The following is an 18192-nucleotide window of genomic DNA, read 5'->3' as shown; positions in this document are numbered from 1 at the left end:
AAAACTTACAAATGCAAGTCTGTGGATCAATATATATTTTTCCAAATTCATATTTACGGGAATGAACGTATTATTATTAATAGTAAATATAAATAAATACTAAGTAGAGGAAAAACTATTATTTAATCGATTAATTACAATATGTTTATATAAATAGGTATGTCTCAATTCACTAGTCGGTTTAATTTTTTCATACGAGAGTTCATTAAAGCAATCATTCATTCGCAATAAAATCTTAAGCTTTGGAATATTTTTGGAAATTGGTGTAAGTATTATGCCTCAATATTAGCTGGTCTTGAATGCTCATTTATTGTGTAAAAATAATAAAATTAAAATAAATGATTGAGAATGTTATTGCAATAAGATAAATATTGTTATTCACTCTAATTTTATAATATAGTAGGTAAATGAAACATACAAATCGACAGCGATCAGAACCGGTTGCGTGCTGGGACAGATATTATTTGTAATGAGTTTGTAATTTGAATTTCAGGCGCAAACACAAAGTTTTATAGAATAATGTTTTTAAAATTTGCAATCAAGCTTTCGACCAAATGAACGAAATGTTTTGGCATAGAACGCACGTTGTAACAAGGGTTACTTTTTGGGTTTGTGATTACTGATACAAAAATACATTTGAGAAATATTTATTTAAAAAATGTAAATCGGTTCTGAACGGCATAAATTCAGTATGTCTAATAAATCTGATATAATATTATGTATACAATTGTTTTCTTTAGAAAATGATTCTGGCATAGATCAATGCCATCCAGATAATATCTTGTCAGTTTTACGCTCGGAAATATGTCCACCATCTGTGTGGCATTTATTAAAATAGGTAGGTACCTAGAACGATTAATGTTTTATATGATATTTTGTGATAAATATGTAAAATGCATTAACAATAATTGTAAGAATATTATTCATAAATTAATGATCAATATTGTTTATAAATTGCAAGCAAAATAGCATAGGTTTCAGACACATTAATTTTGTATTATAAAGCTATATTTTTGGTAGATTTTTTTGCTGTATAATATTACCTATATTAATCAATATTAACTATTTTCAAGATGCCAATTATAGGAGCTCTTTTTCAATACATTGGGTACCTACCTACGTATGCTTTCTTCTATGTTTCCATATTATAATGGTACGTAAACAAAATATCTGGATATCTTTTATATATGCAGACTTATTATGTATATGCCCAAAGTTCTATTAATCTATACTAAAGGTTGGCATGTTTTAGATTCATCAAATGAGTATGAACATTATTTTTAGTAGACTATTTTATAAAATAAACTTGATACGTAGTAGAACGTTGTAATAGTAATGTTGCAGCTCTTGCTGCGGCAGACGATCAGCCAATCAAAGCTCGTAGTTTAGGCGTGGAGCCATGACGTCACGTCTCATATATAACGAGAAAACGGCCGCCATTTTTCATTGTTAGTTTGGCAACCCTCTTCGTCGGTCCGCTAAACGGCTATAAAGTCTACCATTTGCCTTTTTACTTTTGTGAAAGAAAACCTCGTTTATCAAAATGGTGAGTAAATTTTGATTGATAGTATGATGTTCCTAGTTATGTCCATTTTTATCGTGAATCATTTTTATATTTAAGATTGATTCGTTGATTCATCTTGTTTCCGCCCGGTGAGTCAGGCGTCTGCACGATGACGCCATTTTGCTGATTCGATTATTCCGTTGCAGTTATAATAGCTGAATACGAACGATGCATGTTTTATTTACTGTTTCTGACATGCTTCTCGGTTATGATAATATTATTTTCTTCCCCGGTACCGTTATTTTCATGATGCACCGGCGCCATGTTTCGTAAAATGGGTGACGCCGTGTCAAGGTTGGACCGGCAACATGTCATGCCGGCCGCACCTAGATTTTTCTCGATAACTTTCTAAATTTCTCTTCCAATTATTATAAACTGTTTGCCCTTAAATGTAGTTTTATATATCTAGGCCGAGAACTAGTTCTGATGTAAAATTTCGTGCAAACCAATGTCAATTGTTTCGAATATTGTAATATTCGGATCGGTTTTTGCATACGGGATGGCGTCATCGCAAAGAATGTTCCAGATCAATTATTATCGATGTCTCTTCTCAATTAATTAATACATAAATTATTTCGTGCGTTGAATTTATTTATTCTGAAAGTTCACCGTGCCACGTTGGCTGATTTGCGAGACGTCACAACGGTTTTTATTTCAAACATTTCAACGGCTTTTTGAAAAATGACAATCGTTTGCATGCGCGTACCTGTAGCGATTTTTTTTTACCATCTGTTTATTCTCAATACATAGGTAGGTACGTGTGTTTAATTATTTATTCAATAATTTTCCCTTACCAAAATTTTTATTTGTAAAAAATGACTAAAATTGTTTCCAATCTGAATGATTTCTGGCCTTATAGGTATTAAACTAACTAAACTAAAGAAGAATGGTATCATCTTTTTGTAGTTATCAAGGTCATTTTAATGTTTTAGCTCGTATAGGACTAATTAGTATGAAGCTGTCTCATGAGTCATCATGATCGTGTCAACGCTGTTTTATCCTTGTCAGATTAAATTTACTCAAATTTCAGTGTTAATGTAATCATGTATTTTTGTTTTCTTCAGCGTGAGTGCATCTCCATACATGTTGGACAGGCTGGAGTCCAGATCGGTAACGCCTGCTGGGAACTGTACTGCCTGGAACATGGCATCCAGCCCGACGGTCAGATGCCGTCAGACAAGAGCATCGGAAGCGGAGATGATTCCTTCAACACCTTCTTCAGCGAGACCGGCGCTGGCAAACACGTGCCCAGGGCTGTCTTCGTTGATCTTGAACCCACTGTCGTAGGTCAGTACAGAATAACAATATTTCTTAACATATTAATGGGTGAAATCTAGAAATGCACTGTTTCACCGATGAGAAAATATATATTTTAACCCATTCACTGCGTTCGACTGGTGCGCTGCTTATCAGGTGGCCACTAGATATAATTAGCATGTTATTAAAGGGTGGGTCGTCAGTGAATGGGCTAATTGAGTTTAATATTTATAAGAATAATGACTGGGTAATCATTTTAATTTATCTACCTTTTCTTTTTTCACAGATGAGGTACGTACTGGAACATACCGTCAGTTGTTTCATCCGGAACAACTTATCACTGGCAAGGAAGACGCCGCCAACAACTACGCCCGCGGTCACTACACAATAGGAAAGGAAATCGTGGACCTTGTCCTCGACAGGATCCGTAAATTGGCTGACCAGTGCACCGGTCTGCAAGGATTCCTCATCTTCCACTCCTTCGGAGGAGGCACCGGCTCAGGATTCACCTCTCTGCTCATGGAGCGTCTCTCCGTGGACTACGGAAAGAAGTCCAAGCTGGAGTTCGCCATCTACCCTGCCCCCCAGGTTTCCACCGCCGTCGTCGAGCCTTACAACTCAATCCTCACCACCCACACCACTCTGGAACACTCCGACTGCGCATTCATGGTCGACAATGAAGCCATCTATGACATCTGCAGACGTAACCTTGATATCGAAAGGCCCACTTACACCAATCTCAACAGACTCATCGGCCAGATTGTGTCCTCCATCACTGCCTCTCTGCGTTTCGACGGCGCCCTCAATGTCGATCTTACTGAGTTCCAGACCAACTTGGTGCCCTACCCCCGTATTCACTTCCCCCTCGTCACCTACGCTCCGGTCATCTCTGCCGAGAAGGCTTACCATGAACAGCTCTCCGTTGCTGAGATCACCAACGCCTGCTTTGAGCCTGCGAACCAGATGGTCAAGTGCGATCCCCGTCACGGAAAGTACATGGCTTGTTGCATGCTGTACCGAGGTGATGTCGTCCCCAAGGACGTGAACGCCGCCATTGCTACCATCAAGACCAAGCGCACCATCCAGTTCGTGGACTGGTGCCCCACCGGTTTCAAGGTCGGCATTAACTACCAGCCCCCAACTGTCGTACCCGGCGGAGATCTCGCCAAGGTGCAAAGAGCCGTGTGCATGTTGTCTAACACCACCGCCATCGCTGAAGCCTGGGCTAGGTTGGACCACAAGTTCGACTTGATGTATGCCAAACGTGCTTTCGTCCACTGGTATGTGGGAGAAGGTATGGAGGAGGGAGAGTTCTCCGAAGCTCGTGAGGATCTCGCTGCTCTCGAGAAGGATTACGAAGAAGTCGGCATGGACTCTGGAGAGGGTGAAGGTGAAGGCGCAGAGGAATATTAATTTCTCAGCCTGCTTTGCTACCGAATCGTGTCTGAATCTCTGCATTTTTCTTTTAGTCTCAATTTTTAAGGCTGATATATATTTTGTAATTTTTTTATGCTGAAAAAATAATTTATTTGAAAACATTCCAGCGACAAGAAATAACAATTTTGACTGAAATGAACGGAAATTAAAAATAAACGATTCGTGATACCTAATATGTCTTTCATTTATTTCTCATGCCTTAGTCCAGCTTAACTGATGATTGTATACAACCAATTTGATCTTATGGTCAAAATTACTTATATTGTAAATGTTAAAAGTAGCATCAAAATTAAGCATTGATTTTTGTTTCCTGACTTACAGGGTATGATCTAAGCTTGATTTATTTTCAATTACGCAGTATATGAATGCAGCTTACTGGTAATGGTGACATGGAATAAGTGATATTGTCTTAAGTAAGTATAATTGCTGTTGAATAGATTATGAACTAGGTGCTTAATTAAAAAAAAACATGGTTTTGTTTAGTTTCGATAATTATTAGAATAAAGAAAAACTTAAGTCTACCTATAGAAAAGATTTTCTGCTAATTCAATTCATAGTTTTGTTGTTTTTTATATTTTAGAAAACCTCTGGGGTGCTTATTATTTTTGAGTGCTGAATTTTTTTGAATTATGAATATAATTTGAACTTTTTGAATTAAAAAAACTTGGAAGAAGTAATAGGTACATGTTTTTTGGAGTGGTTACTAATGTTATTAGTATGTACCTATTTCTTTTATGTTATGAAAACAACTTTACCTATACCTAGAGAGTAGGCTTCACCTTAAATGTGTGCGGGGTGGTCCATTTATAAAAATATTTAATTGATTTTTAAAGCAGCAGGAGGGGAGGGGTGGAGTTAACAAATCTAGCAGGCGCCACTGACTTCCACATTTACTACATAGCCTTTCGTCACTTCACAAACCCCATACTTTTCCGGTAACATTCATCGATAATCACTTGTGGATGTGACAATTCGCAATGACCCGTAAGTGAACACCCTTCATTATACCTGCAGGCCAGGTGTTTATAGCTATACTCGAAGTGTGGAGTGTCTGGGTATGGGGAATTAATCTGGAAACGCGCAGTATTCTGCGATAGAAGCGATGAGAACCTATAAGTAGTTAGCAGGTAAATGTGGAAGTGAGTGACACAAAATGATCACCTCAAAATCATATTTCTGTGTGCCTGGCCGCATCAGAGTATTAATGCAAACATTGGATGTTGCAGGTAGGTGCACCTATTTGTCAGGAGTGCCACGTGTATTCCAGTGCCCACAAGCCTTGCGGGTCGTAGAATGCCGAGTTTTCGTATGTATTATGATGCCGAGAGGAGTGGGTCAACCCGTTAAGAACATTGCTTGACAGCTCAATTATTAAAAGGTCACAAGGTCCTGACGACTGACGTAGTAGTAGAAAAAAATATGAATTTTCCATTCGCCTAAATAATTTGTTTTTTTTCCGTTCCTGGAGGGGGTGGGGTGTCTAGACACGAAAGCTCCCTCCCTTGTGTGAGGCTGAGCAGGCCGTTAGGTAGGTACACACGAAGTTATCCCATTTTTTTTTATTTTTCGCCCTTCACACCCTGGCACAAAATATCGTCTCTGTTCTAGCAGAACACACTAACTGGAGAATACTAGTTTTGAGTAATTTGACTTTGAAGTTGTTAAAATGTTTGAAATGGTCTATCACGTGAGTTTATTAAGTAATCGTAAAAAGGATGACTTTAAAATAAAGACTGTTTATTTATTAAGAAGGTTTCCAGACGGTAAAATTGGAAATAAGGAACATTTTGGTATAACTAACTCAATATGTCATTTATTCGAATTAGTGTCTTCTGCCAGAATATTGACGATATAATTTATACAAAATTTTCAAGAGATGATTATTAATTATATTATTAGTGATGTTTGAGTGTGTTGAGTAGGATGCAACGCGATAAAAATAATATATTTAACGTGCCCACAATATTAATCTATGGGTCGAATGTTGTTCGACTGCAATGGCTACTATGGTGGCAGACGTGTCCTTTTTTAGTAGGTAGGTAATAATCTCGTTCGCATCTTGCAGAATTATTACGTAATCAATGTATCTATAGTCTATGTAATCAACAGATTAAATCAGTGAAGGGATGGACTAATACTCGTTCGGAACCCGAGAAAAACTTAATGCTGGTTCACGTAAATGTTAAATATTTTTTAATAATCTTTATGGTCTAAACTAGACAGTAAGTGATTCCCAAAGTGGTGATGTCGCCTTCTGGGGACGCTGGAACGATTCATGGGCCGGCAGTAGCTTGGGTGTAATTTCAATTTGGGAATCTATATAAAGGGACGGTGGAAGCAAAAATAAACCAAAAGAAAATTTCGAAAAACTAATTCGTAGGTACATGTTTCATAATTGTGTTTATTACAGTTGATTCGTAGTGATTTCAATATTTTCCAAATACTTTTTTGAAAAAATAGTAGTTTTTAGACAATTTTGAGGAAACCAAGCATTTTTTTCTGCCTTGGCCATGCAGTAATTATTTTCTTTCCGCATTTTTTTTTTTTTTGTCATTGACAGTAAAGTTGAGAACATTGTCTACGGTGCTGCCACCATTGGCCAAAATTCAGCCCGCGACGGAAGCAGTAGAGCTTGTGATTTCGCGACTTTTTACATAATATCTCGAGTTTCTAGAATATTTCTATTCTCGAGAATTTGAGATTAGTTTATCGTTTTTCTTAACGACGGGCTTTAAATTCCGATTGCGGTCAACAGCTCTCTTTTTCCGTTTCAATTTTTCCATTGATATTTTTACCTAGTAACAATTCCTCAAAGAGAATTAGGTAGGTACCTATTGAAACTTCTGAAAATTCATTTCTCGAGATTCGACATTGCCCTTTTCTGATTATTTATCGATGAGACGAGTATCGATTACAACCTCTAGTTGGATGTACGAGATAATAATATTATTACATACAAGGCCGAGTCGTTCATAAGCGTGGGTGTTTAGGGTTATCCGGAAAATAGTACAAATTGGTTCCGGAACGCTGATTGATTTCGTGTCCGATAGAACACAAATAATTTCTAACGAGTTTGGAACCTTTTCATGATTACAAGTCAAACAGCTAAAATATTAATTGTGATAATAATAAAATATTGTATTTACCTACCTAAAGATTTTTAACATCGATCGAGCTTTTTTTGCTCTTTTCAAACATAAATCTATCAAAGTTGTCCACTTCACAAGCGCATCTATTCTAGTTAGGTATACACAAGACACCTTTCGGTCGCTATCTAAGGTAGGAAAGTATCCAAGTATTAGCACTTACATTGTAACAATTATTACAATAAGTTAGTTGCAATTGTTACAATAAGTGCTATGTTTTAACAGCACCTCTCTTGGCTGAGATACATTTTAGAGTGAGATAGATAGTTTTAACAGTTCAGACGGCTAACTTATTGTAAGTAACTGTTACAATAAAGTATTAATATTTCGATACATTCCTACCATAGTTAGCTGCCGTAAAGGCTGAAAGCAGTCTTGTGTTTAGAATAGATGCGCGATCAATATCGACCGGGACGTTCTGCGTGCTAATAGTTGAGGTTTTGCATATTATGTCTACAATAAAAACCTTTCTCGTGCCAAAGGAGGTACGCGTGCCATAGTAAAGCCATCGCTGACCTAGCGTATAGGTGTCTCTCGCTTATCCTTAAAAGGACAGACTGCATCCACTTTCATTGAACTGGTTACCCACCAGAGAGGTTTTTCTGACTAATAAGTACCTACTTCCAAACCGCAGTTTCAATATTATTACGTGGGATGTTTGGTAACATACTCGTACAAATCAGGCTTTGTGAAAACCATATGGTCGGTGATTTTATGTCATTCTTAGATGAACATTAACGAATTTTATGACTAAACTTGTTAAGGGAAAGGTTTAATGAAATAAAATAAAACAATATTTACAGGCAGTGACGTCCCATGGAGGCAGGCAATTCGTTGCTTAGCGGCGATCAAAAGGAATGAATACGAATATTAAAACCTAAGAATATGTGAAAAATATATTTTTTGGCCCGCGGCACTGAGAAATCATGTAGTTTCCAGATGTTTGATTCAGATTTGAGACTGAAAAATGAAAGAGGGTTTATGGGCGGCACTTAAGGACGCTACTGTTTATCCAGCACTTAGACTATAGATACCTACATCCAGCACCTATTTCACATGATGCAAATTCTGTGAAATATACCACCGAATCGAAATAGATTAAAGAGATATTTATCTGAAAAATGGGATGGGGGAGCCCCACTGTCGAAACTACCCAATCAAGACTCGTAACTGGATAAAATCTGACATTCTAATGACATTTTCAAAATGGCGTCTTAATAGGACCATTGTATGGTAGTTCGTAGCTCCATTTTTGGCCATTCTGCAGATATTAGCGCTCGAAATGGAAAAGATTACGAACCGGAGCGCTCGAAAATTTTCTGAGGATGTTAACATGGTTATAAAATTTAATGGGTATTTTATAAACATAAGTGTGCTAGATTTTTTGTTATATGGCATATCTAGCTCAGACGGTCAACATATTTTAACCACGAGACGGAGCGATAACTTTACAGATTCCACGAACCGGAACGGCGCTCCGGTGCGCTCCGGTCCATTTCGAGCCCTGGCAGATATGTTTGTAGGTCTGTACTTCATGACGGTAAGGCCATAAAACCCAAGTATAACAAAGCGCGCCGACTTCCCTCAAATATTGAATGAGTGTTAAATTTACGCGACAGACTTTAATGCATAATATTATTATTATGACACATAGGAACGTAACTATTTAAGTTTATCCCATATTTTTCCACACTCGAGATCGGTAGGTAGCTAGTTATACCACACCCAGTGGGTGTTCCCATTAGTTTGTGATCCGATAATAATATTACCAACATTGATATTGAATTTGGTCACCTATGCCCTTCATCACTACACTACAAATATTATTATAAACTACTGGTTACCGCCATCTATATTATTATCAGAAAATAAGTTATGAAGTTTGTTTTGAAATGCTAGAAACAAAAATAAATAATGATATTAAATTTAAAAAATATTAATAGATGCCGTTGTACATAATCATAAATTTACGATGAATTCATTATTATTAATTAATTTATTATTTTATTGCAATATAATGATAATTAATTTATCAACATTGATAAGTTTTAATTATCATTGCATAATGACAATAAATTAAATCGAACGTATAAAAACATATATCATGATCATCATCAGCCTGAATCTATCCACTGCTGGATGAAGGCCTCTTCAAGCTGCTTCCACTTCTCTCGGTCCTGTGCGTTGCGTTGCCACGTACTTCCGCAGAAATTTATCATTTCATCGATCCAGCGGCCTCTAGGTCTACCTTGCGGACGTTTTGTACCTCTTAGGTACCACTGGATGACTAAATTCGTCCAACGATTGTCTCTTCTTCTAACAATGTGTCCAGTCACACGCATATGTGATTACGGGAAGCACATGCTGGTTGAACACTATGCGCTTTAGGCACAGTGGAAGGTCACTTTTGAAGACACTATACAGGCGGCCAAAAACACTCCAGCCTAGCTTTACTCTGCGAACAATTTCATCAAATATACATCCATCTGTAGACACTTGTTGTTCCAGTTAGATGTAGTTTTTAACCTGTTCGAGCTGAGTACCATTGATCAGGATCTCTTTTTGGCCCGCAAAGCAGTTGAACACAACTTTCGTCTTTGTTACATTTATTTTCAAGCCTACTTTGTAAAAACACATATACATTATGTAACTAAATAGGTAGCTAAAAATAAAAATGAAATCCAGGGTTGAATTTACTGAAGGACCAAAGGGGCCATATGCCCAGTTCCCCCAAATTGGAAGGGCGACAAATAATAAAATAAATTATTCCGATAGGCCAGTGGTCGGCAAACCGCGGCTCGCGAGCCACATGTGGCTCTTTGGCTACTTGAATGTGGCTCTACCACAAATGACTACGTACGGACTAAAACAGTGAAAGATAGAATAGTCAAAATGTCCTCGAATATAACCAACCAGCAAGCCGAAGATTTTAAATTGGTATGAGCTTTATCAATAGCAGTTGACGAGTCTTGTGACATAAATGATACAGCACAAATTTGTACGATTCTTTTCACCTACTGGTAAAAAGAACTAAGAAAAGAAAAATAACTCTTAGGATTATTGCCACTCAAAGATCAAGCATGTGGAGAGGTTATTGCAAATGCTGTAATTCAGTGCATGGAAAAACATCATATTCCACTCGATAAGATTATGTCAATTTCAACAGACAGGGCGAAAAGTATGACCGGCGTAAGAAAAGAGTTTGTTATTGTTTTGAAAGAAAAAAATAATCACGAGATACTTGCTTACCATTGCATCATTCGCCAAGAAGCTCTTTGTGCCCAAACATTTTCAGAAGAAATTTGCAAAGTTATAGAATTTGTGATTAAGATTATCGACTCCAATATAGAGCTAAAGCTCTTAATCATCGCCAATTTAAAGTTTTTTTTTAGTTGAAACGGAGAGTACGGAGAGTACGCAGATCTTCTGTTGCATAACAAGGTACGTTGGCTATCAAGAGGAAACGTTTTACAACGTTTCGCTTTCTTATTAACATAAATTAAAATTAAAGCATTTCTCCTTGAGAAGGATGTTCACTATCCAGAAATAACGGACGATCAGTTGACCCAAAAAAAATATTTCATGGTAGACGTTACGTCTCATCTAAATCAGCTTAATCGTAAACTGCGGGGGGAAGAAAGCACTTTTTTTCGATGGTAGAAGAAGTTATTTCATTCGAAAACAAATAATCCCCTTTTAATCAAGATTTCGAAAGAGAATCTTTGCTAACTAAGCCTGCTGAAACATCGCCAAGAAAGTCATTCTGATGTTGACATTAAATTTGCTATTTCAAAACAAAATTTTAAATAAGAGGGAAGCTTTTCTCAACAGGTTTTAGGAATTCAGAAACAGGAAAGCGACGTTAGTCTTTCTAAGAAAAAGCTCTTAATGCTGCGATAACAGAATTATTTTTTTCACGTTGTACACGCTCCGAGCACGGCGACGTATCCATTATGCGTCAATGACATTGAGCTACTTTACGAGCTGCTTGTTGGTGAATTTAAAATCTGCCTGTAAAGTCGCCCAGTGTTATCATCGAACAAGCTAATAAGCAGATTGTAAACAATTTACCGAGAAAAGTTGAAAGCCGGTCAACTTTACACGCTACACGCCGGCGTGTGGGCCTACTGCGTCTGCGCAGTAGAGCGTAGTAGCGACCTCCCGATAAAAAACGAACTACGTTCTGTCAAAATAGTCGCTAGCTTATTGGCTTCTCAACGAATGGAAAGTTTTGTGTGTCATCATCACAATCGCAGTAGCTGAATCGCCCGCTTTTAATTTCGCCAAAAAACAGCTCGTAAAGTAGCTCAATGTAATTGACGCATTAGATACGATCGCGGAGCGCTACTCGTTCGTGAACGTAGTGGATACGCGTCTTTAGTTAGAGTTTAGACTAGTTAGAGTATGCGGAGACCACGTGGCACGGGCCACCTCCAAGAATTCCAGCCGGAAAAATATTGCAGCACAACTTCTTCTTTTGCCATATCCGCCCCTTAACTGGAGCATATGGACACCACGCGGCGCCTCCAAGAATCCCTGTCGCTCGCCAGTCTTCTTGCTTCGTTCCAGGTCAAACCAGCATCCCGTAGCTCCGCCGTATATGCTCTGTAGATTGTATTTAGCGGCCTTCCAGGACGCCGGAATCCGGTCGGCTTGAAGAACAGGCAAGCCAGGTTGAAGTTCTCGTCTGGCAACCGCAGCACATGGCCGAGCCAGGTCCAACGTCGCCTCTTCACTTTCAGCGTGATGAGAGGCTGCTTGGTGCGTTCTATTATCTCCTCGTTGCTCCTAAACTCATACCACCGCACACCCAGTATTCGTCGCAAACATCTGTTTTCGAAGCTCAGTATACGGTTGCTCTGAGCCTTCGTAAGGTGCCATGATTCGCTACCGTAAAGCAGCACCGTCAGAATGCAAGCGTCGAATAGGCGGCATTTGGTTTTGCTGAAATGGAAAAGTTTACGAACCGGAGCGCTCGACAAATTTTCTGAAGATATTTACATAGTCATCAAATCGTATGTGTATTTTATAAAAATAAGTGTGTCAGATTTTCTATTCTATGGCCTATCTAGCTCAGACGGTCAACATATTTTTTCCACGAGACGGAGCGATAATTTTACAAATTTCACGAGCCGGAACGGCGCTCCGGTGCGTTCCGTTCCATTTCGAGCCCTGGTTTTGACCGAGTACAATCGTGAGTCCCAGACATTCCGCATCGAGATGAATGTTGCTCCAGCCATTCCCATTCGGATAGCGAGCTCTTTCTCCAAAATGCCATCTCCCGTGATGTGTACCCCCAGGTACTTGAAGCTGTCGACGCTCTCGATGTTTTGTCCGTCGCTAATCAGAGGGAAATCTGGATCAGGACAAGTGCTATTACACAAGACATTGGTTTTCTTCGCGTTGATTTTCAAACCAACGCGAGAGGAGTTGTTATGCAACCTCTCTTGTCTCTTGAATGCCCTCGATTGAGTTGTAGAATAGGACAGCGTCATCGGCGTATTCTAGGTCGCATAGCTTCACCGTGGGGGTAACAGGTATGCACAACTACCATCATCATAATCAGCCTGTAATCCACTGCTGGATGAAGACCTATCCAAGCTGATTCCACTTCTCTCGGTCCTGTGCGTTGCCACGTAATTCCGCAGAACTCACCATTTCATCGATCCAGCGGCCTCTAGGTCTACCTTGCCGACGGTTTGTACCTCTTGCGTACTAGATTTATCCACAGATTGTCCCTTTTTCGAGCTATGTGTCCAGCCCATTTCCTTTTGAGGTTTATACCGGACTCTATTATATCGTAAACCCTTGTCTGTTAGTATAATATTGCCTAAATGTTAAGTGGTGACTTATCAGTCTTATCACACAGCAGAGGTGAAACCTGGTCCGCGTGAAGGGTGGTTACCGCCCGGGTGCCTACAAGTGGTGTAGTGGAGCGGGGGTGCGTGAGGTCGGCCCTCCCACACTTTTTTTGGATGATTTGGAAATTTTGCGTGATATAATAAAATGATTTTATCTACTATGTGTTGGAAGAACGTTGTATTGGAAATGTGTTGATGCGGAAATGAAATCACTGCGGGTAGGGAATATTAAAATATTATAGTTAATCAGCGCTCCAAGACTTTTTTATATAGCACTACACCACTAATGCCAACCCAAAATTGCCGCCCTCCAAAATTATAAATATCTTTTAAGGAAAATATAAAACATGTACAAAAATGACATAGGTACATAGGTACTTGTTGTATTTTCATCAAATAAGTTTTAACAAACAATATCTTGTAAATGCCATATGTATGAAATAGGTGTGTTTGAAATGTCTGACCATGAAACCAAATCGTGAGAAAAAATGCTCCTTCTAGGTTCAGCTTTATGATTCATCCAATTCTTCGTGTCTTTTTTGGTGTATAAATAATTACATTTTTGGAAATACTTTTCCCAACCTTTTTGGTAAGTGCCGCCCTTCGTTGTTATAGAGAGCTTTCTATCGGAAAAAGATGGCCGTATACTATTATAGCTCTTTATAGCACCAAGATGGAAAAATTACTCGTTGTTCGTGGAGCATTTTCATAGCCGAAAGAATGAAAACCTAACCTACCCTAATAAATAATCCAGTATATGGGCTGTTTTCAAAATTTGCTTGCCGCTGGCTTCCTGTAAACTGAAAAGAACCGTGTTTTATTTAGACATGTATTGAATCTCAGTACTATACGACCCAAGAGGTCGGACGGTCTTTAATATACGACCATAATATATTTCTAATACAACATTTATTTTCACGGTGTGAAGTATGATACGGCGAACTGCATACGTACAAATTTCCGGACACGGATCTTCGTTGTACTTTATGTATTTCAACATAAATTCACATCTTGTAATTAATTTTTTTAATATTATGTACCTAATATTATTAAAAAATGTTTATTCCGGGAATTTTGCCACCCCCTAAAACCCACCGCCTTGGTACTTTGCACCCCCAACACCCCCACTTGGCGCGTCCCGGTTATAACATCGGATACTAACGCAGGAGCGATAAAATACAAATTATTTAGATTACGGGAACATTACTAATTTTCGTCAGGACTTCATGACAGGATCGTGGCCTGGTAGATTTGACTGTGGAATAGCCTTGTCAACTTGTTGACTCCTCTCCTATTGGCATTCTACGAAACGCAAAATATTCTGACGCGGCATGTCACACTAATAATAATGATACTTACTAATAATTATGAAGCGCATTCGATAGCCACTTACGGATGCGACATGTCGCAATAACTTGTAAGTCAGCACCCGTAGTTACAGATGCAGGCCATATTATATTAATCCCTAGACTACAAAATTATGGTGTATGGGTATGGGGAATGTAACCAACAAAGTGCAAGGGTCTGAGATTGAAGTGGCGAGAAGCTATAAGTAGTAGACCCTACTAGATGTTGTTAACCTCTACCTCCGATACCCAGTATCCGCCGCAAGCATCTGTTGTCGAAGCTCGGTATACGGTTACTCCGAGTTTTAGATCCTACATGTCTGACCCGCTACCGTAAGGCAGCACCGTCAGAATGAAAGCGCCAAATCGGCTGCATTTGGTTGCGTGAATACTGGAGACATACATTTTACTGATGGAACCCGACATAGCCTCACAAGGGGGGGGCTGACAGGGCTCTAGCCTGGGGGCCCTGGCTTAAGGGGGCCCGACCTGGCGAATTGACACACATCACAAAATTGCAATAATTGTAAAAAAATGTCGCCCGCGTATGTGGTTGTGCGATGCAATTTTTGATTATTGTTTGTCAATATTCGATAACTCCATAATTCAAATGAGTGTATTAAGAATACAAAAAAAACGCTAAAAATACCCTAATTTTTACCTCGAACACTATTTGGAATACACAACTGTAGATAGTCACTCTGCCTTTAACTTTAGCGATAGGTAGGGGGCCCCGTTAAGATTCTAGCCTGGGGGCCCGCTTCAGGGTATGTGGGCCATGGGAACCGACGTAGCCTTTCCGTATATTTTGTGCCATGGGTATTCAAATCCAGTATCTTCTTTGTTCCCTTTGGCACAGTGAGGAATTCGCTAATTTGACATAGGTAACTAAAGTGTTGTGGCTTATTTATCCAGATTATCTGCCATTTTGTTTTTGTCATACCAGTGTGGCTTTGTACGTATCCAAAAGAATAATGTTTGTTGTTATCTGACCACTGACACAGGTTATCCTTATGTGGGTGCATAGATTTTTTATAATATTTTCGTTCATATCAGAGGTCATATCATCCACATGAAGGTTTTGTAAAGCCACAATGCTGTCTTGGCTATCTGATATATATTTATATGGTTAATGCACATTATTTTTTACTATTTTAGATACTATATGTAGGTACGAGTACTTATGGTTATAGTTAGGCTTACCACACGTCCCTGTTTGAAGTTATGGTCAGTTTATCATTTTGTCCCGGTTATTTAGTAAAAATTAAAAAGTACAGAATGTACACGAATATAATATCGCCCACGATGGGTGAGCGGCTTACGCATATGCTTATAATGTCATTTTTCAATTTATGTTTGGAGTCGGAGTTTGGACCCAATAGGTTGAGTAAGTGGCAAACATCATTTTTTTCTAATAAAAACAAAAAAAAGTATGTTAATAATATAAATCTCCACTCTGTGGAGACCGATATAATCCTATTGGAATTAGACAGAGAACTCAGAAATAATGGGAACTGAAATACCTTACGGGTGTGGAGAACAGGCAACCGATCTCGAGTGTGGAAGAATATGGGATAAACTTAAACACGTGTCAAAAATACGTCATTCTAAGCATGTCTTTCGTTCTGACAATTGCTCTCGGTTTATGCACTGACGCTTATTAAATATTGTTGTATTTGAAGGTTATAACTAGAGACCGGATTATATGCATTTGCAACTGGTTATTGCATATTTTACCTAAAATCTAGTGATGATGAATATTATCGCTATATTTTATATTTCGAGGCCATCAAAGGTGTAGTAAAATGATTTCGATAGTGCAGAAGCTATGGCATTTTTTCAGTCCAAGGAAGCATTTAACGATTCTAGTACTTATATAAAAAAACATAGCTGTGATTAGTACTTATTTTTCCCGCATACTTGCGAGTATTAAAAAGCTAGAAACTCAAGGTTTGGCATTGACTGAATCTATTCAGTTAATGAATAAAATCCGCCGAATGAACTCCGCATTGCCCGAGGTATTCCCGCGTAAACTTAAAGAAAGGTTTGAAAACATTTTGAACAATAACTTAATTTAAGCCTTTGTGTCAAATTGAGAGTTTTATTAATGGAACGGGTGAATTTTTGGCAGAAACAATAAGTGCTAACATAGCACCCAAATTCAAATACTGCCCAGTTACCTCAGTGGATGTGGAACGGTCCTTTTCCACTTATAAACATATTTTGAGTGATCGAAGACACAATCTTACTACCGAACATTTGGAACAGTACCTGATTGTTAACGTTTACAAGGGTAACAAAATGTTAAATAATTGTTAATTGGTAATTAATAATTATCTTCGATTTGATTTTGAAATAAAAAAACTAAAAATTAGTATCTTTTTATTATTTAATGTTTTTGACACTTTTCACGCATATTTTAAGCATTTTTCATGCATATCTCAAGCTTTTTATGTTGCATAAATTCGGTCTATAGTTATAACACACACTATTCTATAATGTGTGTTTCATATCGAGCAAATTCGCGAAATTTTCCTGGTTTGAGAAATAAATATTATGGTCTAGTTATGATTGAGCTTGGAATGCTGTACAGAGGCTGTCGAGATTAGAGCCTGTCTCCATTACGATACTCAGCCGTTACATCTAGATGCAGATAACACCAGACGTTGTCAATACACAGTGATCCCCTCTTACCACTGTGCGATCTTATTTGTGATTTCTTCGGCCATGTCCGATGTGGACACCACAAGACGCCTCCAAGAATCCCTGTCATTCGCCAGTCTTCTTGCGTCATAACAGCATCCTGTAACTCTGCCGTATACATTCAAGTTAGTATTTAGCGTCAATCCAGCACTCAGGTTGGCTTGAAGAACAGGCACGTCAGGTAGAAGTTTAGTTATCTTCTGGCGTCCGCAACACGTGGCCGAACCTGGGTCAACATCGCTCTCATTTACTCTCATGCATACCTTACGAATACCTCACCTTTTTACTTTCGCAGCGGTAACTCCCCCACCATTATTTTGTTTCCTTCCCCATTCTTCATAACCAGAAAATATGCACCCATCCACCAGCCAGCCTATGAAATATGTACTTATACTTGAAGGGGGCGTCATATGAATGCACAGCAGCCGAGCGGTAGGATTTAGGGGCGGCAAAATATCCGAATAACAAATATTTTTTTATGTCAATTATAAAAAAAATATAAGTATTAAAATGTAATTACATAACGTGAATGCATGACATGTTGAAATATAATGGGAACGTCCTTATTCAAAATACTGTTGTTAATCAAACTTCAATGGCAGTTTTACATAAGCAGAGGAGCACTGCAAATTTTGGTGCTCCGGGTAAAACCCCATTGCTCCACTGCTCCGTGCTCCTGTTCCGAGCTCCGATCCAACGCTCTGATTTTATGTGCATTTTATCTAAGCGTGCATTCGCTATGTGAAGTATCAATACCGAAAGTTTTCAAAAAATAACTTTTATTTTAAAATTTAAATTTAAACCGTAAAATCTTAAAATAATATTAGTTAAAATAAATGTTCTATGATGGTGTTATTATAACGAGTGTGCATTAGATG

The 18192-nt window shown here is 38.4% G+C and overlaps 1 protein-coding gene across 1 annotated transcript; it reads left to right on the top strand.

The window, feature by feature from the left end:
* The first annotated feature begins 1445 nt into the window (after positions 1-1445).
* On the top strand, positions 1446-4431 carry LOC147066823 (tubulin alpha-1 chain). Its single transcript, XM_085953827.1, has 3 exons — positions 1446-1546; positions 2629-2851; positions 3108-4431. Exons 1-3 carry the CDS (start codon positions 1544-1546, stop codon positions 4232-4234), a joined length of 1353 nt encoding a protein of 450 aa, XP_085809953.1. The 5' UTR covers positions 1446-1543; the 3' UTR covers positions 4235-4431.
* Positions 4432-18192: the final 13761 nt, after the last annotated feature.

This window comes from Rhyacophila brunnea, unplaced genomic scaffold, assembly GCF_057557595.1.
Source record: "Rhyacophila brunnea isolate RB1 unplaced genomic scaffold, BYU_Rbru_1.0 scaffold_4, whole genome shotgun sequence".
Lineage (NCBI taxonomy): Eukaryota > Metazoa > Arthropoda > Insecta > Trichoptera > Rhyacophilidae > Rhyacophila > Rhyacophila brunnea.
The sequence above is the reverse complement of the archived record's forward strand: the minus strand, read 5'-3'. Positions and strand labels throughout refer to the sequence as shown.

What these genes read in the sequence shown, in the direction of transcription:
- LOC147066823 (XM_085953827.1), top strand. An exon ending in TCTTGAACCCACTGTCGTAG is followed by an intron (nt 2,852 to 3,107) that starts GTCAGTACAGAA and finishes CTTTTTTCACAG; the next exon opens with ATGAGGTACGTACTGGAACA.